Source organism: Vulpes lagopus, chromosome 6 (assembly GCF_018345385.1).
Source record: "Vulpes lagopus strain Blue_001 chromosome 6, ASM1834538v1, whole genome shotgun sequence".
Lineage (NCBI taxonomy): Eukaryota > Metazoa > Chordata > Mammalia > Carnivora > Canidae > Vulpes > Vulpes lagopus.
Window position 1 is genome coordinate 32,163,659 of NC_054829.1, and position 24,409 is coordinate 32,188,067.

At 34.6% G+C, this 24,409-nt stretch overlaps 1 protein-coding gene across 12 annotated transcripts in view; it reads right to left on the minus strand.

Moving 5' to 3' along the window:
• The window catches only part of PALS1 (protein associated with LIN7 1, MAGUK family member), a 74,927-nt gene that overhangs the window by 38,227 nt on the left and 12,291 nt on the right, over positions 1-24,409 (minus strand). For 3 of the 12 annotated variants that reach the window (XM_041757935.1, XM_041757940.1, XM_041757939.1), the window contains exons 2-3: positions 15,951-16,036; positions 9,734-10,021 (exon numbers count right to left, since the gene is read on the minus strand). In XM_041757935.1, coding sequence (XP_041613869.1) covers positions 9,734-9,998 — 265 coding nt within the window. In that variant the 5' untranslated portion in view covers positions 9,999-10,021; positions 15,951-16,036. Of the gene's footprint in view, positions 1-9,733; positions 10,261-10,709; positions 10,775-15,950; positions 16,037-24,409 lie in introns of all 12 variants that reach the window. The other 9 variants (XM_041757929.1, XM_041757931.1, XM_041757930.1 and 6 more) reach the window with 7 other exon arrangements.

Here is a 24,409-nt window from a genome sequence, read left to right on the forward strand (position 1 = left end):
CCCTTACTGTTACATTGATTTATGCTACTACCAAATTCTTACATAGAACATTATCTTTTTCTAGTCCAGTGGCCTATCAGAACCACAATGTCTTATTATATAGTAGCATTACAGTCTTTCCTCATATTGATATGACAAGTACTTGTTCATTACTTTTTCAAAAACGTCTTGACCATTCTAAATGAGTTAGAATTTTTTCAAGGTACTACCCACTCTCTCCCATTCCTCCAAAAATAAAAGTCTATTGAGATACTGACTAAAATTAAACCTGTACAAGTTTGGGAAAAACTTATAGTGGATACCACTTCTTATACAATCACATGGAAAAAAAAACCTCTCAGCTTAAGTCTTTTTGTTCGTTTTCTTCATATACGGTCTGCAGAAAAGCTGATTCTTATACATGTATCTTATAACTTACTACTTTACAGCAGTTAAATTCTTTCATAGACTCGAATAGTTCTTCAGTAGATCCTTGAGGTTTTTTACCTCCTCCCCACAAATCAAAACAGATTTACTCCATATAAAATACACAAATATACTGCTCTTCAGTAATTTAAAATGAATATTAACTAGGAGCAAAAACTGGAAAGTCAAAACTGTCAATTGAATGACCTAAGAAACTGTGACGCAGAGCTATTAAAACTTTAGATATATACAATTTTACTTGTCAAATATACTTTAGTAGATCTGGGGCGGGGAGAATATGGAATGTCAGATTCCATCAAATTCAAAGAGGTTACCACAGAATTACTGAGTGTAAAGAATTCAATAGGCTTAAAGTATCTTTAGAGCAAAACAGGAAAACATTTAAATATCTTAAAAGGAAAAAGAATTATAAAAGTAACAAAGTAGTTTGTCTACAATCTTAGGACTATCTTTGACTTCACTGGGTGGATAATGAGATTACTGTTTAAAATTTTAGTAATTATTTAAAAGAGTTCAGACTGGGGTATCAGGGCAATTAGAAAAATCAAGGGCTTCAGATCTTACCACTGACTGAAATCAGTAAGCAATTTTCGTCAGCCCAAAAGATACACATTTCTCTAATGTCTCTTCAACCCTAAGGATATCTCTCTGGTATACCAAAGCCATCCATAAGGATACTGCAATACTGACATTAAAAAAAAAAATTCTGTTGTTGTATCTTCCAGCTATAATTACTAGTATTAATTTGGTATACTATACAGGCCTGTCACACTTAAAAAAAAAAAAAGCTGATTTAACCATATAGGTCACATTGTAAATGTTGCTTTGCAATCTGATTTTCTAATTTCTTTGGAATAAATACCTAAAACTACTGGTTAGATAATAAAAACATTTAAAACTTTGATATATATATTGACACAGTAACTCATACTCCTACCAGTAATTAATGTGAGTGCCTATTTCTACAAACAGGCCGAAATAAGGATTATTAATTTTTCCATTGTTGGTGATCTGGTTAGGAAAAAATATATTTCTTTGCCTAGTAGTGAGGTTGAATCTATTTCCACAAAGTTAACAGTCATTTGTATTTCTCCTTTCATTTATTTTCTACTTATCTCTGCCTGTTTTTCTATTAGTTTTCTTTTTTCCTTAATGACTAGTATTGATTATATAAATACCTCTGAAGTTTTATGCAAAACATACTGAATGTAACTACCTTTTCTTGCTTTATCAGAACAATGATTTTTAATCGAAGATATTTATGAGAATTACTTTTTTTTTTTAAAGATTTTATTCATTTATTCATGAGAAAGAGAGAGAGAGAGAGAGGCAGAGACACAGGCAGAGGGAGAAGCAGGCTCCATGCAGGGAGCCTGACATGGGACTTGATCCTTGGTCTCCAGGATCACGCCCTTGGCTGAAGGCGGCGCTAAACCGCTGAGCCACCGGGGCTGCCCTATGAGAACTACTAAGGGAACTTGCAAAGGTATGTGCTGAGTTCTACCTCAAACAATCAGAATCTCCTGTGTTGTCTTACTTATGTCATTAAATATAAACATAAATACATATATATTGATTTTAAGTTTATGATAATGTACCCTTCTGGTTAAGAACCACTGACTTAAAGACTTTATTAACACAGTCACTACAATATTTTAAGACATGATATACTTGAGACTAAGGTAGTCAAACCTATTTCCTTCTATACTAAATAACCTTGACTGCTATACTGAGTTTTTGTGTCTGTTTTTTAGTTACTCTATTTCCTTGTTGATAAATAATTTTTGTTGCCCTCTTTCTGCTTCTGTGGTAAGCACAGCAATAATTCTCATATTTAGAATACTGTAAGTATAAATTAAGATAATGTAGTCCTATGTCATAGAGAAGAATTAGGGAAAGTAAGGTAGAGTATCTCAAACTAGGAATGGCTTAGTGAGACAAGTTGAAATCAATGATCTTATTTCAGGAGATCAGTTCACAGTTGAGATACTGCTCAGATAGGAAATTTTGTGCTTAATCCAAAATGGATAGTGTAAGGAATGCAGATTCCATAGAGAGATGAAATCTGGCCAATTTGTACATATTGAGTTCTAAAATCACAAAGACCATGGGCCGGGAGGGGCGACGCAATAAAAATATCCCATCAAACTAAAAAAAATAAATAAATAAAATAAAATAAAATAAAATAAAATAAAATAAAATAAAATCACAAAGACCATCTAGGACAGTTTAAAATCCAAGAGGAAAAAAAAAAAAGCTTTCTGGACAAACTGGAAATGTTTTTCATTCAGATCTACAGGAATAGGAAAAATGTAAAGTATAATACTACAACAGAGTCCCAAAGAGGCTAATGACCTAGTACCTCCTACAAAAATAATGGGTTGTGGGAGAACCTAAGAACCTCGTCAATGCTAGAAAGAGAAAAACATTTAACTGGGCTTAAGGTTCAAGATTGTTAGGTTAGCATCGAGACCAACTTAAACTTGTTCACTATCATTCTTTACTTCACTCACCTCTTTGAAATTCTACTCACGTTTTTGTTTAGTTAGTAAAAACTGTTTTCAATGAAATTATCTTACTACATTAATCCATATTGTCAGACTGAATTGAGATGACTTAAATTAAGCTCAGCTTTTAAAATTAAACATTGTCAACTATTTTTGAAACTACAAATATGTATTTGGCACAAATTATATATTAGTCATTCCCATCACTGAATAGTATGATACAGAATATCCTATTATGTGCATATATACAGGATTTTATTGAATCCTCCTAAAAACCCTAAGAAACATTTCCCAATTTAAAAAACAACCCCAGGGCAGCCCTGGTGGCTCAGCGGTTTAGCGCCGCCTTCAGCCCAGAGCGTGATTCTGGAAACCTGAGATAGAGTCCAGTGTCGGGCTCCCTGCATAGAGCCTGCTTCTCCCTCTGCCTGTGTCTCTGCCTCTCTCTCTCTCTCTGTGTGTCTCATGAATGAATGAATAAATAAATAAATAAATAAATATATATAAATAAATAAATAAAACCCCAAACCTTCCAAACTAGAGAAACCCATAACTCAGATCAAATCTCAAGAAAATAAAGCCATACACAAAAAACAGCACCCAGATGAAGAATTTGTTTCTTCAAACTTCTAAGGCAGTGCTTTTCTGCCAACCACAGGAATAAAAAAAGAGAAATTTTTTTTTTTTTTTTTTTTTTTTTTTTTGCAGATTCTAGGGCTTGATTATGCTGTTTATCTGTTCTGGAAAAGCTGTCCCTGAGATGTCTTTCTGCCCAATACAGCAGCATGTAATATACACAGGCCAGTATTTAGAGGAGCTTATACATGTATCCTTAAAAGGAATTTTCTCTAGTTAACTGTTTGCACCTTCATACATATAATGCATGTGTTTTATTCACCCTCCAAATGCTACTTTCATAATATCATGCAGGAAAGCTTCTCAAAATACTCTCATCCTTCACAGCTACATGTTTCCATTAAGAATGTTTAGCGAATAAGTAGAAAAGATTAAATTAGCAGATATTCAGTGAATTTTTACAACTTCATTAAATATATGTAGACTGTCTAGAAGACATGGACTAAACTATATGTAGTTGAAACAAATGAGTATTTAAAAGAGAATACAAGGGATCCCTGGGTGGCGCAGTGGTTTGGCGCCTGCCTTTGGCCCAGGGCGCGATCCTGGAGACCCGGGATCGAATCCCACATCAGGCTCCCGGTGCATGGAGCCTGCTTCTCCCTCTGCCTATGTCTCTGCCTCTCTCTCTGTGACTATCATAAATAAATAAAAAATTAAAAAAAAATAAATAAAAGAGAATACAAAATACTGATACAAACCCTATGATGAAATTAGTGTTTTTTAATAAATAGGCTTATCAACTTAAAAGACATTAAAAATGATGCTGCCTCTGTCCACTAAGTTTTAAAATCACATAGAAAGCAATAGACACCCACAGCATTAGTCTTAAGATTCTGATCATAATAAATGAAATTAATTCAGTGTTTACTCAGTTCTTTACTAGAAAATTCTCAATGTAATTTTGACAAAGGGTGTTTTCTTTAATATTAAGATTGATGTCTAATTAAAAATTATTGTGGGTAACATCAGCTTAGCGACTCTCACTGTGACACGCATTCTCACTCACATTTTAGTTTCATATAAAATTCTTAATTTCAAAGGTCAGAATATTTAGTTGTAGGTTAAAAAACCCTTTGATCACTTATTATACATCTTTTTAAAAATTTTTAAGGATTTTATTTATTTATTCATGAAAGACACACACACACACAGAGAAAGGTAGAAACAGGTAGAAGGAGAAGCAGGCTCCATGCAGGGAGCCTGACATGGAACTCGATCCTGGGTCTCCAAGATCACGCCCTGGACTGAAGGTGGCACTAAAACGCTGAGCCACCCGGGCTACCCTCTTTTTAAAATTTTTAAAGATTTTATTTATTTATTTGAGAGACAGAGAGTACCAATGGGGGAGGGGCAGGGGGAGAGGAGCAAGCAGCTTCTCCATGGAGTGGGGAGCCTGATGCAGGGCTCAATCCCAGAACCCTGAGATCATGACCTGAGTCGAAGTCAGATCCTTAACCGACTGAGCCACCCAGGCACCCCTATACTGTACATCTTTAAAACACTTTAACAAATACTTCTTATCCAAGAACAATTAATTTTGTGTAACTTAAAGCTACTTAAGTTCTTCTGTACAATTCCAGAAGGAATGTTAAAATCCAATCAGATGCAACTAAATCAGTCCTGTCAAATATGAACCCTCTTCTGTAGTTATCAATGAAGATATACAATAAAGAGAGGATAGAATTCAGAGAATAGAAATTCCCTTCCCCTCTCATAAAAAGACACAACAGGAAACACAAGGAGAAAGAACCACATGGACAGAAAAACAGATATATGGAGAATCTCAGGACTAGAAAGAAAACATGAACACAGTGCAGAGAGGGGAGTGGACAAAGAGAGTACTGCAGCAGAGATGTAAACACAATAAGGCAGGACAAAGGGAGGGCAGAAAAGGGACACTGTAGAGAAGGCAAAGGCAAACATAGCAAATCTGATAAATTCCAGTCTGCTATAGCTTTCCTACAAGAAAGTCTTTATATCCAGTTTTTTTTGTCACAGTTGGATCTATTTTTCTTGCTTGATATTCAGTAGAAATTGTTTTAAGTTCCCATCATTTTCTCTAACATTTCTTATAACACATATTATTTATGGTTAAGAGGACACATTATCTAAAAGAAAAATTACTTACATTTGGCATTAGAATACAATTATAATCAGATAAATACAAATAAATACAAATACACATAAATCCACAAATCTACCCCTTGAACCCTCTTCTTTCCCCTTGGCCCCCTCCTGGTAGCCTAAAATGTAAAAGAATGAAGATTTAAATTAGGCAACCCAAAGCAATAACTAAGAGTTGCTCTATCTGAAATTCTATCTTCAAATACCCAAGACACTAGACAGCCATATGGGAGAATTTTTTTGGCTTTAAGGGTAAACAATAAGATTACTCAAGGAAGCTAAGGAATCTCCATCTCTGGAGAGCTTTCAAAGTAATGGTGATAATCATCTACCCAGGATTAGCTTTGCTTATTTTACTTGTGCTATCATTTACCCTACATAAAGAGATATGTAGCATTAAAATTTTTCTAGCATTAAAGATTTTCCATTTCATTGCTTAAATAATACATATTTCTTTATCCTCAGAAATTTCTAGATTTCAACCAACTTTATGACTTTTTCTTCTTTTCTCCTAAACTGGAAAAACTGAATGTTCAGATAAGGACCTTAATTATTAATTAATATTTCTGAGTATGTGCAAATTATATCAGTTTCCAGTATACCTATCTGCTGAATCAAAATGAGAACACTCATTCAGGAAATCTTTGCTTAAACAGAGATAGATTTTTTTCTTTTTTTCTTCCAAATTTAAGAACATAAAATTCAGATCTTTGAATTTTGGTTGGCAGCGGACAAAATCAAAATAAAACTTTTAAAAAAGACTTTATTTATTTATTCATGACAGAGGTAGAGACACAGGCAGAGGGAGAAGCAGGTTCCCTGGGGGGAACCCAATGTGGGACTCGATCCCAGGACCCCGGGATCACAACCTGAGCCAAAGGTAAAGTTTATCACAATCTAGTAAAATTCCAGGATATCCCACAGTCAGTTGGAAGTCAAATAATAACAGAAATGTAGAAGATATATTTTACTTTGTAACGTTGTTGACTTTATAGCTGAATATTCAGAGACGTAGCAAAAATATGTAGACATTACTCAAGGCTGAAACATGCTAATCTAATGAATTATTTTATTCATCCTAGTTTTATGCCCCTGGCATACCTTTTATCTTTACACTAATAGCATCTGGTGTGAATCAGAAAGTCCCTAATCACAAATTTCAAGCGTCTCCTTATTATCCACAAAACAAAGAGCTCACCCCGGGTAGGTGGGTGTGCCTTTCCTAAGGTCTCTTCATATATGATAGATGACAGTGTTTCCTACTTTATTCCCTTTGAATATTCTACTATATTTACTTGTCTGGCCCAAAATTACTTCTATATGAATACAAAATAAAAAACAGTGGCACCTGTAATCTAGAGGTATCTGAACATGATTCCATTCTACCTTCACTGTACTTTTATCTGCTACCTTATTTTCTCAGAATTTCCCTCACAAAGCAGTTTGGTTTGCTTATGAAAGAGATCAAGACAATGAGATTTTATTTGAAGCAAAGCAAGTTTTAATAACTCATGCCAATTTTAAGGAATGCTTCTCTAATATATCAAAATTCTTATAATTTATAATACTAATATTATTACTTGAAATTAAATTCCCACATCACTATTTTCTAATTTTTCATAAGATTCTGACTGCTTTAAACAAGGAAGTTCAGTTCTTCCTTTCAGAATATTTTCTATCATTCCATCCCTGAACTTCTATTATTAAATAGTGCCTAACTTATAAACCCTTTATTAAAAACCACTATTCAGAATATCCAACCTTCCCATCATATTTTCAATTCTTAAAATAGATTTTCTCTACTCACAGATAAATGATGATGTATCATTGGAAACTGATGGCTCCCTCTCAAAGAAATAAATTAGTTGTTGCATCCTTCCCTCATTTAAAATAAGGTGGCTGTTTCTGGCTGTGAAAAAGGCTGAGAAGTTGCCTCTGGCATGATTTTATTAATCAAAATACTGGCAGGGAGACACAACTTTAAGGGAGTACTTCTGTTGTAATTTGATGTGTTAGCAAATTATGTGCAGGAAAAAAAAATGTTTGGTACAAAGCTATTACACTTCATTTTAAAATGAAAACTTAAAACTCAGTATATCCAAAAATGAAGCTTTGACTGGCAATAACAACTTTATGACTTACGCTAACTTTTCATGTTTCCTATAATTAAACATATTTGAGGTTGAGTCTATCAACATTAAATCATTTCTTGTTTCTCAAAATACTAAATATTCTCCTATTCAAAAATTGAATTAGCTATGTTACATTTTTTTTTTTTTTTAAGATTTATTTATTTGAGAGAGAGAAAGAGCACACAAGTGGGAGGGGCAGAGTAAAAGGGAGAGAGAATCTCAAGCAGACTCTGTGCTAAGTGTGGAGTTGGATGCAGGGCTCTATCTCAAGACTCTGGGATTACAATCTGAGCCAAAACTGAGAGCTGGACGCGTAACCAACTGTGCCACGGGGGTGCCCCTGGTACTATATTTTGAATTTACTTTAAAACAAAATATGTAAAACACCCTTAAATTCAAGGATTGCACAAGGGTATTTTTGAAAACCACAGTGGATTGCAAGCTTGAAGAAAATATAGCTGTCCTTTAACCTACATTTGTAGAAAAGTTAGGCAAGCAACATATAAACAGAAATAGGAAAGAGCAAAAATTTGAGAGAAATGGTCTCCAATCTTCCATACTTAGGCAAAAAATATGTATATATATGTTTCACTAAAGTGAATCTGGCTTAAGCTGTATTTATTTATTTACTGAGATTACATGAATATTATCTATTAGATGGGCATTTATGCCCGATCTAAGTAAAGCAAATGGGCAAATACACTCATTTTAAAGAAATTTAATTTAAAAAAATAAATAAATAAAAGGAAAAATCAATCCAGGCTTGGGCTGGATATATTACAATGTAATCATTCTCCAAGTCAGAGAGAATATTTACAAGAATATTTTAATAAAAAGCAATGGAGTGGTGGGAGATGAGGGCCAGTAAGAGGCAAATGGGAATTAAATATTTTTACTCTAACAAAACTGTTTGGGGGGCCTCTGCTGGTTAAGCATATGCCTTTGGCTCAGGTCATGATCCCAGGGTCCTGGGATTGAGCCCATATTGGGCTCTCTGCTCAACTGGAGTCTGTTTTTCCTCTCCTTCTGCCATTCCCCCTGCTTGTGCTCTCATTCTCTCTTTCTAATAAATAAAACCCTAAAAAAACCCCAAAAAACCTCTTTGAAAAAAAGATTAAAAAAAAGAAGAACTAGAGCTGTTCATATGACATCATATACATAAAACATGGTCAAAATTTCCAAATTCTATTCTGTGAAAAAAAAACAAAAAAACTAGTGCCATGAGAGTTTTTTTTTTTTTTTAAGATTTTATTTATTTATTCATGACAGAGAGAGACAGAGAGACAGAGAGAGAGAGAGAGAGGCAGAGACACAGGCAGAGGTAGGAGCAGGCTCCCAGCAAGGAGCCAGACGTGGGACTCAATATAGGGACTCCAGGACCATGCCCTGAGCTGAAGGCAGACACTCAACCACTGAGGCACCCAGGTGTCCCAGCTCTAGTTCTTCATATTGACAGTCATTAATGAAAGAAAATCAAATAGATTACAAAAGCTACAGATATTAATTTCATTATAATTTTATAAACTTCAAGGAAATCAGAAATTCAAATCTGAAAACTGCTTTTCAGTAATTTTGGTATAAGAGTTTGAAATAAAAGGTGAATTTCAAGGCAATAAATGTTATCATACATGTAGAAATTTTTAATTCAAAGATTGTATCTAAAAATCATGTTGTAGTGACTGAATAAACTATATGCTTTAGCTCTACGTGACTAAAAGTAAACAATGATGGTTGGTTATGTGGCCTTTGCAAGAAAAGAACTTATCTTGGTCTGAAATCAAACTGCTATTACTTACATTCTTATACTCTCTTATACTCTCTTATACTCCTATTCCTTCCTGTATACATTTATGTTAAGGCAAGAGAAACAAAAGTATTTTCTATTATACTGCTGTATATACTTACCTAATATTTTCACAGCATAATGAGGACTTTCTAAGACAATTCCTTCCTCTGTATCAAATATAGGGTTATCTATTCCAGTCTTTGGAGGAATTTGGGCTAGTTTCTTAAGTCTCATGGAAGAATTAAGGTCAAGTTCTTGTTTTTTCCCTTCTTCCTCTCGCCTACGCCTCATGTCTTCCTGTTGTTGCCGAATACGCTCCAACTGTGCACTTCGACGTACTGGCATCATCCTGGTGCCCAAATCTCCGGGGCAGTCAACAGCCATCTCTCGATGCTTCTGATGTTCCTCTGGTGATGCAAGATCAACATTTTTTACTTCGTTGTCTGATTCCTCAGTAACATGCCCATTCATATGGGATGTTGTCATGGTTATCTATAAAAACCTGTACCACTTTTTATAAATCAATTTCTCCTATAAAGCCAATATCTTGATTCTGTAGTATAAAATCCATGTTACTTCAAAAAACAAAAACAAAAAACTTCTCACATCACATAATAATGCTATGAAATGTATCCATGAAGGAAATCTAAGGGGGAAAGATGGGGAAAAAAAGTATAAGAATTACAATATAAAAGTAGATTTTACACAGCCCACTTCTAATCTACACACAATATACCATCTCTTAAGTGTACAACATTATTTGGCTACATAGATTAAGTACTTTTGTTTTATTTTACAAATAATGCTGAGGAAATCAAGTTATTAAAAAAAATCCCCTCCCAAGAATTTGAAGCATACTGTTTAATCCTATAGCTGAGAAAAACCATGTATTGGAAAGTTTAGCAAAGAGGGAAAGTAAGAAAATTTTAGGTACCACTCTAGTAGAGAATAGGTTGCTTAAGGTATAAAGATGTTTTGATAATCTTTGTATAGTTGTGTCAACACAGTACTTTACACTCAATACATGAGATTGAAATAGCTTCCTAGTTAACTGCTAAAGAAACTGACATATAGCAAGCCATGTTGGTGGCTCACCTGAGATTAAGGTAGTATTGTGGGGGACAATTCACTTTTAGGAGTTTATGAGATGCAGGAGATACCTAATGAAAAAGAAATTTTAATTAGCAGCTAAAGCATCTATAGGATAAAACCACATTAAGTGAGAAAAGGACTGTGGGTTATTAGTCTTTATAACCAGTCACCTTAAAAAAGAATTAAGGGTGCCTAGGTGGCTCAAATGGTTCAGTGTCTGCCTTTGGCTAAGGTCATGACCTTGGGATCCTGGGATATTGAGTCCAGCATCTTCAGACTCCCTGCTGAGTAGGGAGTTGACATCTCCTTCTGGTCCTCCCTGCTGCTCGTGCTCTTTCAAACAAATAAAATCTTTGAAAATTTTTTTTAAAAAGGATTAAGATTAATTCCTAATGAGGATTCATTCAGAAAATAGTAGTATCTGTTACCACTCAAAAAAATCTTTATTAAAGTTACACTCCACAGCAAATAATATATTGGACTTAGAGACCAGAAACTGAATTTTAATTCTGGTTCTGTGACTTCTTCTGGTTTTATGATTTAAGACTAGTCAGGTTCTCTCTCTGAATATCAGATTCCTTTGGAAAATTTATTCATAGGCTTGTTCTGAGTTTGTTGTTGTTGTTCTGAGTTTTAAGCGAGATGCTATATGCAAGTTTTAAAACTAAAAAATACATGTATGTATATTAATTGTTAGTATTAATTTGATTCTATTTTAAAAATTCAGTATTAACCTGATTCTCCTATTTTAAAAATCCTTCAAAATATTTTTATGTCATTTTTTAAAAAGATTTATTTATTTTAGAGAGAAAGTAGCATCCATTGAGGGGAGGATCAGAGGGAAAGAAGTGGACTTCAGGCTGAGTGCACAGCCCCACTCAGAGCCAATCCCACGACCACAAGACCATGACCCAAGCCAAAATGAGGAGTGGGGCACCCAACTGACTGAGCCACCTAGGTTCCCCACGTCAACATATTTTAGACAAGAAAAATATTTAACTGGATGACAAAGGCTTTTCATCAAGTCATTTCTTAGGTGTTAGTAAGCAGATTGTTTATTTATGTGTAAACCCACACAGTAAATCTAATTAGTCTTCTCTGTTCAAGACTTTAAAAATATTTACAATAATAAACCCACTATCTCCTTGAGTTGAGCATCACTTCAGTAAATTGGCTAGAGGATTTGCTAACTCAGCAAAAGCTAAGTTTTCAGATAATATTCCTAAATGCCAGCCAATCTTCACTCAAACAAATATCTTGTCACAGACTTCTTTAACCCACCTAGATTGAGAGGAAAACCATTAGACCAACAGGCAGGAAGACAGGTGCCAGCTACATAAGCCACTAACATTACATTCTCACAAGAATTTTGGTAGATTTTTCTGTCTTGTATCCAAATTTTAACTTCTCTATTTATAACTATGTGAGCTACATGTAAATAACTTATTTATAATTGGATTGCTTTATTTTTCAGTAAACTGAGAACTATCAGTATTATATTAGGCTGTTAAGTTTTATATATTGATTATACATAATGCAAATTCAGCTTATTTAATGTTCTCACTATAAGTAAGCAGAAATGTATGTAGAAATTACTGTAGTGCTATGCTTAATTTTGATTTGAAAAATCTAGGAGTATATATTTCCAGAAAATTGAAACTCTCACCTTTCTCCAATTACAGTATTTACTGGGTATTAAAAATCATATTTAATGATGAGTAATGTACTTTTTACCTTATATGCTAGTCTACAAAATTATGATCTGAAATTAAAACTCCCAGCTTAAAAACTAAGGCTATGTCCATAGTCACTATAATAGATCATGGGAGGGGGGAATTACAGCTCGTGCAAAAGAGACCGAGCCAGCTGATCTGGGTCAGAATTTTTATGCTTGGACTATTATCATGCTTGTCTTTCTGGATCTAGTCTTTTACTCTCAGAAAAATTTCTGCAACCTGATATTAATCCGCTTAAAATTCCATTTTGGTCATTTTCCTTGGGAGTGTTCACAGTGTACTGGGAAAGACAGCAAAGAAAATGAATGATTATTCTTCCCCAGCTGGTTCTTCTCATTAGATTCTAAACTCATGCCCAGTGAGTATTTGTTCAACTAAGAATGTCAGAATTTCATAGAGGATTGCACATATCATAGACTCTGAAACTTAGTATGTGGTAAGGAGTCACAGCAAACACTCAAAACATGAGGATACATTTCTTTGAGCAATATTTCAAAGAACTAAAAATTAGTCAGATAGAAAAGTCTATTCCAGGCAGAGGGATCACATGATCAGTAAGAATGAAGAGTATGAAAATATAGCATTTTCAGAAAACAGAATAGAATGCAGTAAGGCTGGACAGGACAATGGGAGCATTTCATACATAAATAATAATGAAACTGAAAAGGCAAATGGGGGGCCAGACTGAGTTAGTTTAAGAACTAAGGACTTAGACCTTAGCCTGAAAGTAGTAATAATTATTGTAGGATTTAAAGCAGAATTTATCTGATCACATTAACTTTAAGAAGAATATCACTCTGGTAGAAGTGTATATGATTGACTTAAGGGTGGAATGAGACCAGTTTGAAGGCAACTGTAAGAAATAGGGTCTTGATCTAAGACAGTGAAGATGAAAAAAAAGTTATATTAAAAAATATATATAGGTTATAGAAGTACTAGAACTTGGTGTCTGCCCTTCATATAGCAAAAAAAGAAGAGCTGAGAAAGGAAGAGGAGAAGGAAGTAGTAGTAGCAGTACTTAGAACTTCAACAATTACTGAGCACTTACGTGTTGGAGAATATTACAAACACTTTACACAGTATTCACTCATTTAATCCTCCTTACTACTCTAAAAGTAGTTCCAAATATGCCTGTTTGGTAGATGAAGTATAAGGGCTGAAGTAGACTTTGAAGACAGAATGGTAAAACAAGCAAGAGGCCATATATGAACAAAAGGGAGGAAGATAAAAGGTATGGGAAAAGAACAAATAAGGCTAGTTGAACTAAAGCAGTCAGCTTGTACAAGAGAATAGTGGCTAAAAAGTTTGTTTGGGTCCAACTTACAAAAGGTCTTAAATTAAGTTCTTAATTCTCAAGACAGTAAGAAAGTCATCAAAGATTTAGAAAAGAAGAGTGATTTGTACATAAATATAACTGAGCATTTACTCTTGACTAGGTACTAGGGTTATAGAGACAGGATCCCTGCCCATTCGGCTATCTACCAAAATGTCCTAGGGATCTAGAAATTAATGTGTCCAGAGCTAAACTCATTATTTCCCTTTAATCCCCTCATATTCTCCTTAATCCTCTTCCTCCACTCTCAGTTCTAATTAATGCCATTATACATCCCCAGTTACCCAAGACAGCATAATGTTTAAGAGAACAAGGCTCCAGAATCAGACTGCCTAGGATCTAATCCTTGCCTACTCTCCTTTTAAAAGTCTCAGTTGAAATACATCCTACTCCAGATTGCCATGACTCCTCAAACTGGTTATGTGCTTGCTCTGGAACTTACAATCCCTGTCACATCTCTGATCAAACTAGACTACAGCTATTTGTATCTTTGTCTATCTGCCCCATCAGACTAGATGCCTTTATAGATCAGGAACCATAATGACTCATATCTGGATCCATGAAATCACCCAGCACAGGGGACAAGCAAACAGGGAAGCTTCAGAATAGGAACCACAGCAGTGTGGCTCCAGGACCACTAACTTTGAGTTACTGGGTGGATGGCAAATATTAATGTGGAGAATACAGGAGAAGAAGAATTAGAAAAGGACAGAAATTGAAGGGCAATAGTTTTGGACACATTAATTGCAAGGTCACTGCAGGTCATATGGGTAAATGATCTACCTATTAAGCATCTATCTTATTCATCTATATAGTCCTGATATATATATATATAGTAAGGGACAAATGCTTAATTAAGTATTTGACTAAATCACTTCTATGTTCAAGATCTCTAATGGCTTTCATATTGCATAGAGAATAGAGTCCCAACTCACAAGGTAAATCCAAACTTTCTAACTGTATCTTTAATACTTTTCTATACAAACTTTCTAAGTTTGCTTCCTCATTTGTGCCTATCCTGTATCTTTTTTCTTCCTGCCTAAGTGCCTAATAAAGTTAAGAAATATGAACTGCTTATCCTTTCATCTTTTGTCTACTACAGCCCCCATTTCCTTCAAGAAATTTTTTCAGATCACCTTGGTTAAATAATGATCTCACCAAACACTCCAAAACACATTATAATGATCACAAGTTAATTCAGGAGGGTCCTAAAAGATTCAAAAGTTCTTCCAGAATCAAAGAAACATTATGCTATGTCCTATAGTTTTGGCATCAAGATAATTGTAATTCTTAAACACACAAACCATGAATACTCTAGCTCATATAAGTGGTCAACACATATCATTAAAATGTAGCAGTCCAAAGGAATTGTACTCTCCCTTTCCAAAACACATACACAAACAAGCAAAAGAAAAAGAGAAAAAGAAAGGGAAAAAGTCTTTTGTCTGACAATTCAGAAGCTGATAAATAACTAGAGAATTATCTCCTTATATGTAAATAAAAGACTGTCTTACGCAAATAATAAAACTACAGGTTCCTGACCCTAAGGGTACTCTATTCCTCTCTTCTCAACCTTCTAATTATAAATTGTTTTTAAAATGCCTCAAAAGCCCACATTTCACATCCTCATCAGAGTCCCAGCTTGCACCCCCACCCAAAGATTAAAAAAAAGAAAAAAGAAGTCAAAACTCTTTACATAGTCCAAAAGACAAGAAAACAAATTTTCAGGTTGGCATCCCAAAGCTGTTTCAATGCTAACTTCAAACCAACTGGGGAGAAAGAGCTTGCTTATCTGAGTTGGCTATAAGAGAAGGAGGTACAAGAAAGCTAATAAGCTTCAAATAATTAAAAATGATTGAGATTGGGGGACCTGAAATAGTCTGAAGTATATAGGCCCACTAAAACTCTACACCAAGAAATAGAATCGTTTATGTGACAGCTGGGGAATGAAGATGGTCGTCTACACTACAGCCCAGAACTCTAGATTTTTTTTTCAATTCATCCTTCCTCCCCTTCTTCTCCCACAAGCAATGCCTTTTGACTAGCAGCTGGGAAGTCTCATTTTCAGTGATCAGCATTCCTCTGACATTCTAAGAAGTTGGACTATTTGTTTCCATAGAAACAGCTTTGTCAGCTAACAGAAAATTCAGGCCAAGAATAGTGAAAAGAACTTACGTTATGCAAATTGGAAAGAACTTGTCTACTATCCTCTTAGTTTTTCTTCTCTGGTCTTTCACAGAACTCAGGCTAACTTTCTTACTCTGTAAAATAGAGGAGAGACAATCAAATGTATAGGACTGCAATATTTTTTAGGGGGAAAGAGTGAGACAGAAAGGTTAATTCAATACGATATCTAATTCTGTTTGCAGATGGGCTAGGATTTCTTGGTATGAAGTAGTAAAACTGTAAATCTTCCCCAATATTTAATGAACATCAATTAAAATCATTGTAAATTACCTGAAATTATTGAGGAGAAAGAGGCAAGCATAACTGGTAAGACCTTTTGCAGATTATTTTTAATGATACCTTTTGACCTCTAACTTAAGGCTCAAACAAAAATGCAGTTCATATTTTTTCTTTGTTTTAACTACAACTTCTGGACCAATTTTAAATATTTTGACTAGCTTACAATGCTGAGAAAATGAGAAGTTAAGGATCCAAAAAGATCCACAAGAATTTGACAGGAACTGTAGTTAATTCAGAGAGGGAGATTTTGATGCTACACCAGACCAAGAGGAGAGGATCTTGCTGTCCCAATGATGCTTACATTCTGGCAGAGTAACAGATAATAAAGAACAAACATGTAAGATACTTCAGATAAAGAACTAGAGAGAAAGTGTAACTAATATAATAAATAGTGATGTTTAAAAATGGATAACATTAGATAAGAAGGCCAGGGAAGGACTATTTTAGGAGGTGATATTTGCACTGAGACCTAAATGACAAAAAAAAAAAAAAAAATGAGTCAGCTGTGGGATGATCCAGAAATAAAGGGTTCTAGGTTGAGGAAACAGAAAGTACATTTCTATATGGATATTACCAGGATCTCAATTTTAATATATCTCAAACTGACCTCAACTTCTTCCCTACTTTTGTTAATAATACCACTATCTCCAAGATTTGATCTTTTTCAAACCCTATTATCTAGTCTGTTGCTAAGATCTGTGGATTGTACAAAGTTTTTAGAATCCACTGAAGGGTGGCAAAATACTCCAAAATACCCCACTAGAAGATCATGTTCACAAAATGAAAAGGCATGCTAAAAAAAGGGAGAAATGGGGATCCCTGGGTGGCGCAGCGATTTGGCGCCTGCCTTTGGCCCAGGGCGTGATCCTGGAGACCCGGGATCGAATCCCACGTCAGGCTCCTGGTGCATGGGGCCTGCTTCTCCCTCTGCCTGTGTCTCCGCCTCTCTCTCTCTCTCTCTCTCTCTCTCTCTGTGACTATCATAAATAAATAAATAAATTTTTTAAAAAATGGGAGAAATGTGTCTGCAAAATATTTATATTCATTATAAACACTCCTACATCTCATTAAGTCAAAAATCCCAATTTTAAAAAACTGGGCAAGTGATTTGACCACTTCACCAAAGAAGATACACAAGAGGCAAAAATGAACATTTGGAAAGATATTCAAAATCATTTTTTAAAAAAAGACTTTATTTACTTTGAGAGAGAGGGAGAACACAAAAGGGGGGGCTGTTACAGACTCCCCACTGAGCAGGAAACTTGACAAAGGGCTAGATCCCAAGACCCGGGGATCATGACCTGATGCTAAGGCAGAGGCTTAACCGACTGAGCTACATACACCATCGCCCCTCAAAATAATTAAGTTTTGAAAAAGACTATATATATACACTGTGTATTCAAAACAATTCATATATTCACATATTTAAAAAAAAACCTGTGAAATGAATGAATGGCCCATATACCATCTTTACAAAAAAGAAACTTTATGTATATCTAAAATTAAATACGAGTTAAAACTCAAATATATTTGGGCTAGTCATGCAAAGTATTTAGCTCAGAAATTCTTACTGACAACTTAAAAAAAAAATTCAGTGAGAAAGTGTTCCATTTGCTTATATCAAATACAAAGTTGAAGGTCTTTGGAGATACTCAGGACCACAAATTCACAGGAGGAACTGGTTAAAAGCCAAACAGTATCAAAGATATCAAATGGTTGGTTACTTGAACTCCCCATTATCACCTTCAACAACTTGGTAATAAAAGATTAAATGAGTCCAAAAGGTTAGTCAAGTTTTTGAAAAGGTACTAGGACAAAAGGTAATTTATAACATTTTCAAACTGACCAGAAATGGATTTTTAAACATGTGGGATAAAATTACTTTTAATACGGCTTTCCAGTATATTGCTACCCATCAAGAATATATATGGCCTAGTTAGAAAACAAGAACAGTCTTGATAAGGAACAGAGCCAGAGTAAAAGATAGAAGATAACGGCAGAGTTGACTCTGAATGCTAAGCTAAATTGTTTGAATTTTCTCCTGTAAGCAAGGAGAAAAGGAAAACCATGGGTTTCTGAGTTAAAAAACAAAACAAAACAAAAAAACAGAAAATTGGCTTTTTACAAAGTTAAATCTATACTGTAACCGGAGTTGGCCAGGGGAAATATAAGTAGAGCAACCAATTGAGATAATGTTTTAATACTTTATGCATGGGAGGATAAAGGAAGTAGCAGAAGGAATGAAAAAGGGATAACTTCAAACAATGGTTATTACAAATGATGACTTGACACGATTTAGAGACCAGGAGCCAAATAGAATTCCAAAATACTGAGCATGACAATTGAACCTGGGGGAAATTATGGGACATTAAAACAGAAGAATTCAGAGAATAAGGTTTTTCTCCTTGGGAAGGAGAGGAGGAGGATGTGGAGAATTGGAAAGAGGATAAATTCCATTTTAAAGGGTAACTTTGACAGGCTGTTAACTGCTAGACAGGGAAACCTAAGAGGACAGGCTAGAAATGAAAATTTGTAAGTAATTTACACATTTATACCTTACATTTGTAAAGCTTTTCAGTTTCCCTAATAAATTCAAGCACATTATCTCATCTGATCTCCAGTTTCCCTGAAAGGTAAGCAGGCTAGATATCTCCATTTTCCAGAAGATATGTAGATATTGCAAGTTAAGTCACAGAGCTACAAATAACAGAACAGGAACTAAAATCCAGATCAGTGAACCCTTATGTGGATCCACAGTGGAATGTTAGTTATACCTCTGTAAGATGATACTACCCTGACTACATACTTCTTTCAAAAATCACATAATTACATCATTCTTTTACTTTTAAAATATGATTAGAGAGAATTCATCTTTCAACTGCTTCATAAAATGACACAATAATTAATTTCACTTATATGTTAACAGACTACAAGTTTACTGTAACACCAAGCTATGATAGCATGCCATCTATTGCTCAAAATTTCTAAATATTCAGCAAAGGAGAGGTAGTCAAGTGGAGAAATGGCAGAAATGCATATAAACTTCTCCTCATTTGAAGACTAACACTAAGCTACAAATATTTCAGTTCCTAGTGACATTTTTAAAATGTTATTCTCTACTCTATATTGCTCCAGTATCAGTATGTGCTGCCAAACTGAGCCACATGTCCTACCTTGACAAACTGTTAACAATAAAATGCTACTTTATACTATGAAAAATGAATACCATAAAAATAAAACAGATTAGACAGACTAATCCTGTCAGATAAATTAGTTGTCCCTCAGGGTCATATTAAGTATTGCAAATCATAATTGCAATATCCCTAAATATGTTAATAATTAATTACACTAACTCCCATCAACTCTCTCTCCATAATATCTCACATATAACCCTAGCTTCTCATACCACTACCTTAAATCATATTTATATTATCTCTCTCACAGGTTTTTCTATGAACTTCAAGAGTCACCCCAATCTTGGTCTTTCTAGTTGCCACATACTTTGCACAGATGACCCTTGCATAACATGGGAGTTAAGAGTTACTAAGTACTCACAGTCTACTGTTGACAGGAGCCTTACTGATAATATAAACAGTTGATTAACACATATTTCGTATGTTACATGTATCATATACTCTATCCTTACAATAAAGCTAGAGAAAAGAAAATGTTACTAAGATAATAAGAAGAAAATACATTTATAGGACTGTACTATATTTATCGAGAACAAAAACAAAAACAAAAACAACTGGCACACAAGTGGACCCAGGCAGTTCTAAACTGTGTTGTCCAAGGGTCAACTCTACTGCTGAATAAATTTTCCTGAAGCATGCCTATTATCATGGGTGTCCCTTTTCAAAAGTTTTTGTTGCCTTTCCCTTTTCTTAAGCTACTATTTACCACAGTTTACAATACACCATTCATTCACTGTGCTAAGTACCTAGTTTGCATTATTATCTCATTTAACCCTCACGACCATCTCTTGGCTGAATTTTCTAACTTAGTAAAGACAGTAACTTGTCCAATGTCAAAAGCTAAATGGAGCAGCTGGGCCTCAAACTGAATTCTTTTTGACTCCAGGTACTTTAACAATTTCTGGAGAACCCATTTCAAGTTTTTTAGCCTGTCATTCAAATGGCTCCCCTTGAATTAGTTCTAGAATACTTTGCCCCCACTGTTTCTCCCTTTCTTATCTTCCAAATGGAACTACTTGCTATTTCCAGTACAAGCCCTACAATTTTCCACCTCCACAGCTTTGACATATTGTTTCTTATACTCAGGGGGAAAAAAATCCTTCCTGTTCATTTCTTTATCTGTTAAAATTTCCCTCTACCATTAAGTCTTATGAAATCTTCCTTATTCCTGCCCGCTCCCACCCACAACCTACACTTCTAGGATACTTAATCTATGTCCCTGCTGTAGCATTTATTTACACATTTCCTTCTCCTCATTAAATTATATTTCCCTTTTTTGTTAAATCACTAATGTATCCCCCTACATTCTGATAGAAGAATCAAAATACTCTTTAATGTACATATTCAAATCAGGTAACCTACCAGTTTCTTTCTGTCTGTTTTTTTAAGTTATATCCTTATATCCTTTCTGGAGTCCACCATTCTCTAGCTCTAAGCTGGATATTTTCTGTGTCCAGATTCACTTGTCCTCTCCATTGGCTCCAGGTGTAAGAAGGCTGACCTCCACAGACTGCATTATTCATGTTTTCTTATCTTCTGGCTTCCAGTAGGGCTTAGCTATAGAGAAATACCCACTGGGCGGGAGGAGAGAAGGTTGGGTTCTTTATCCCCCTAGCTTCCTCCTGTGATTTGGCAGAGGTCATATTCCTCTAAGGCCACAGTTCCCACTAGGTGGCTCCTCTCCTAAGGTAGTAACTCCAGTAACTACTCCCTTGCCCATTCAAGCCTAGGCTTAGTAATAAGCATCCTGCTGTTGCTCACATTGAGATGCTTCTTAGTTCCCTAACCTCAACCTACATCTCTGTAAACAGTCCCTTCATTAAACTCTCTTCCATTACACAGGTTGATTTTGCCATCTGTTTTCTACATGGGATCTGACAAAAACATACTCCAGTCTAAATTTATTCTCTAAGTCATCTTCATTCATTCATCTTTATCCTAACAAATTCTCCTCATCTCTTTCCTCTTCATCTATTCCCTTCTCCTTGAGAAACCTCCAAAAGTTTCCTAAGAAAGGGTACATGAGGGTAAATTTCTTAAGACCTTGATTTACATGGTACCAGAGCAGATGGTTACTTTGAGTTACTTTCATTTTGAATCCTTGTCCCCAACCTTAATTCTTCACAGCTTCTCATGACTTCTGGGTCTGCCTTTTTGTTGTTCTCTCCATGGAAATATTTATAGTCAGAGTGACCCTTTTCTTCCAATTTAGAGCAGGAAGAAAAACAGGTAGCATAAATATGTAAAAATATTTATCTTGATATAAGGTTTCTGTGTGTCTGTGTGAGTGATGAATCATGTCCACATTGGAAACAACAAAAGAAAACAGACATTATGTACTGTTGACTCTATAAACCAGTACCATGTTATGAAGAACAATTCTGCAAAGTCTACTAAAAACTTTAAATAAACCTTTGATCAGTTCTTTCTCTAGAAATGTGTCCTCTAAAGTATGTTTAGAACAATGTAGATATGTTAATCATGTTTTTAACTATAAATTTAATAAAATCTAAACACAGATCAAGTATTTTCAATGAAAACTTATCATTGTAACTGAGATGTGCCATCAGTATAAAATACACACTGGATTTCAAAGACTCTGTGTGGAAAAAAAAATACGTAAAATATCTCATTAATTATTTTTAATATATGTGGAAATGGTAACATTTTATACATTATGTTAAATAAAATACACTATTAAAATAAATTTCAACTGTTTCTTTTAAAATTTCTTAATGTGGCTGCTAGTGTTGAAGCTCTATGAGCTGACATGGAACAAAATCAAGTGAATAAAGACAGCTTCAGGATGGTGTTTATGTATCATATCACTTTTACAAATGCATATAAAAGATGTTTATAAAGTCATTAACAAAATATCTAGGGACGCCTGGGTGGCTCAGTGGTTGAGCGTCTGCCTTCAGCTCAGGGCATGATCCTGGAGTCCTGGGATCCAGTGCCGCATCGGGCTCCCTATTTGGAGCCTGCTTCTCCTTCTGCCTATGTTTCTGCCTCTCTCTCTGTCTCTCACGGATAAATAACAAAAATTTTTTTAATCTAGAAAAATAAACATAATACCATTTTCACTTAATATCTATGAAAAGCAAAGATAACAGACCTCTCAGGTTTTACTTTTTTATTTGCAGTTATGTACTGAGTATCTTACAAAATGTTGACCAAAATAATAAATGTGTTACTTTTATAATTTGGAGGAAAACCACAGATAATACCTTTTTGAAAGGAAAAAAACCATAGAAACTTTAAATTACAACTCCCTTCTTAAAGTCTATAAAAATTAGCAGCAGTAACAAAGCCCTTTCAAGAGTTCTGGTTTCAGGCAGCCCGAGTGGCTCAGCGGTTTAGTGCCGCCTTTGGCCCAGGCGTGATCCTGGAGACCTGGGAGCCTGCTTCTCCCTCTGCCTGTGTCTTTGCCTCTCTCTCTCTCTCTGTCTCTCATGAATAAATAAATAAAATCTTAAAAAAAAAAAAAAGAGTTCTGGTATCTTTTCACAAAAAGAAGTAATCAAAATATTATGCCTACAGGCATAAACATTAATTTCATCAACAGTACAAAAATAAAATAATTCCTAAGGAAAGAAAAAAAAGAATTCTTAAATAAAGCACTTAAACAATCATTAGGAGCATGACTCTTTCATACTCAGGGCTTTCTCTAACACACAATAATGAATATGCTACATCTTTAAAAATGAGAGGCAATCAGTTTACCATAAGAATAAGAGCAATAATTATAAGAATAAAGAGCAAAGGGGACCACCTATACTTTAAAATATAAAAGTCAGGTTCATAATTTTGATAGTATTGATTCTTTCATCATGTTAATAATGCACAGTGACAAACTCTCAAAAATTCCCAACTAACCAAACTCATATGACTATTGGTTTGCTTTCTTGATACCTATTTCTATACCTATTCCATATAGATTTTCTCCATCCCCTTTAATCTTGGGTATCAATCCTTCAGATAATTACTTTCCCTCAAACACATACACCATGGGTTTCAGGTCTGTAAAAACACACTGTAAGAGATTACAACTTTTGACCTCAAGTGATTTACAGCTTACTAGAGAAAAAATATACTCTAAAGGTCAGCATTTCAGTAGATGATTACCTCTACCTAGATGGCTTATGAGTATGCAATTCAACAAGTGGCCATAAAAATGAGAAAAGTTTGCCTTGCCATTAAGAAAGTACCTAAAAACCATTTCTGATATCAGAACAAGAATATTAAGCAAAATTAATAGTAAATATTCGTATCTATTGCTATATACAAATTAGACTAAAGAAGGAACAATGGAGAGTACTTTCAGGGCCAGAATTAGGATTGTAATAATCAGAACAGGAATGAAGAATCTAAGAAAGAAGACTGACAATACAAACATGACTGAGTTTAGAATCCACTGAACTTTCAGTACTGTTGTACTGCTGATGGAGGGCATGAATAATGTTCTGATTTTGACCAGATAGTATTAGAAGGAAAGAAAACATAAGGGGAATATTATGCAACAAGAGAAATAAGAACAAAAGGTCAATTTTAAAGGTTACTGTACTGCAAATCCTATAAAGCTAAAAAGGATTACTAAAGCATACTTTCATTCAATAATACAAGTACTCACTTGGTACAAAATCGCGGATAGTTGCTGACAAGAAAAAGATTGCTAAGGCAGTCTTCATCCTTAAGAAACTTAAAATTAGTATGAAAATCAGATAAGCAAATAAACAAAACCCCCTATATAATTGCAATGCTATTCGATAAGTGCTATACTAACAATGCAGAAAATGCTACAAAAATTACCTGCAGTACTAGTAAGAGCATCCTAATATAAATGAGAAAGAATGTAGAAGATATGAAAGCCATTCATCACACAAAAGGGGAAAAAAGTAAACAAAATATTAAGACAAACACATTGATATTTGTAAAATTAGACAAATGCTTTATTTAAATGTAAGACTTTAAATT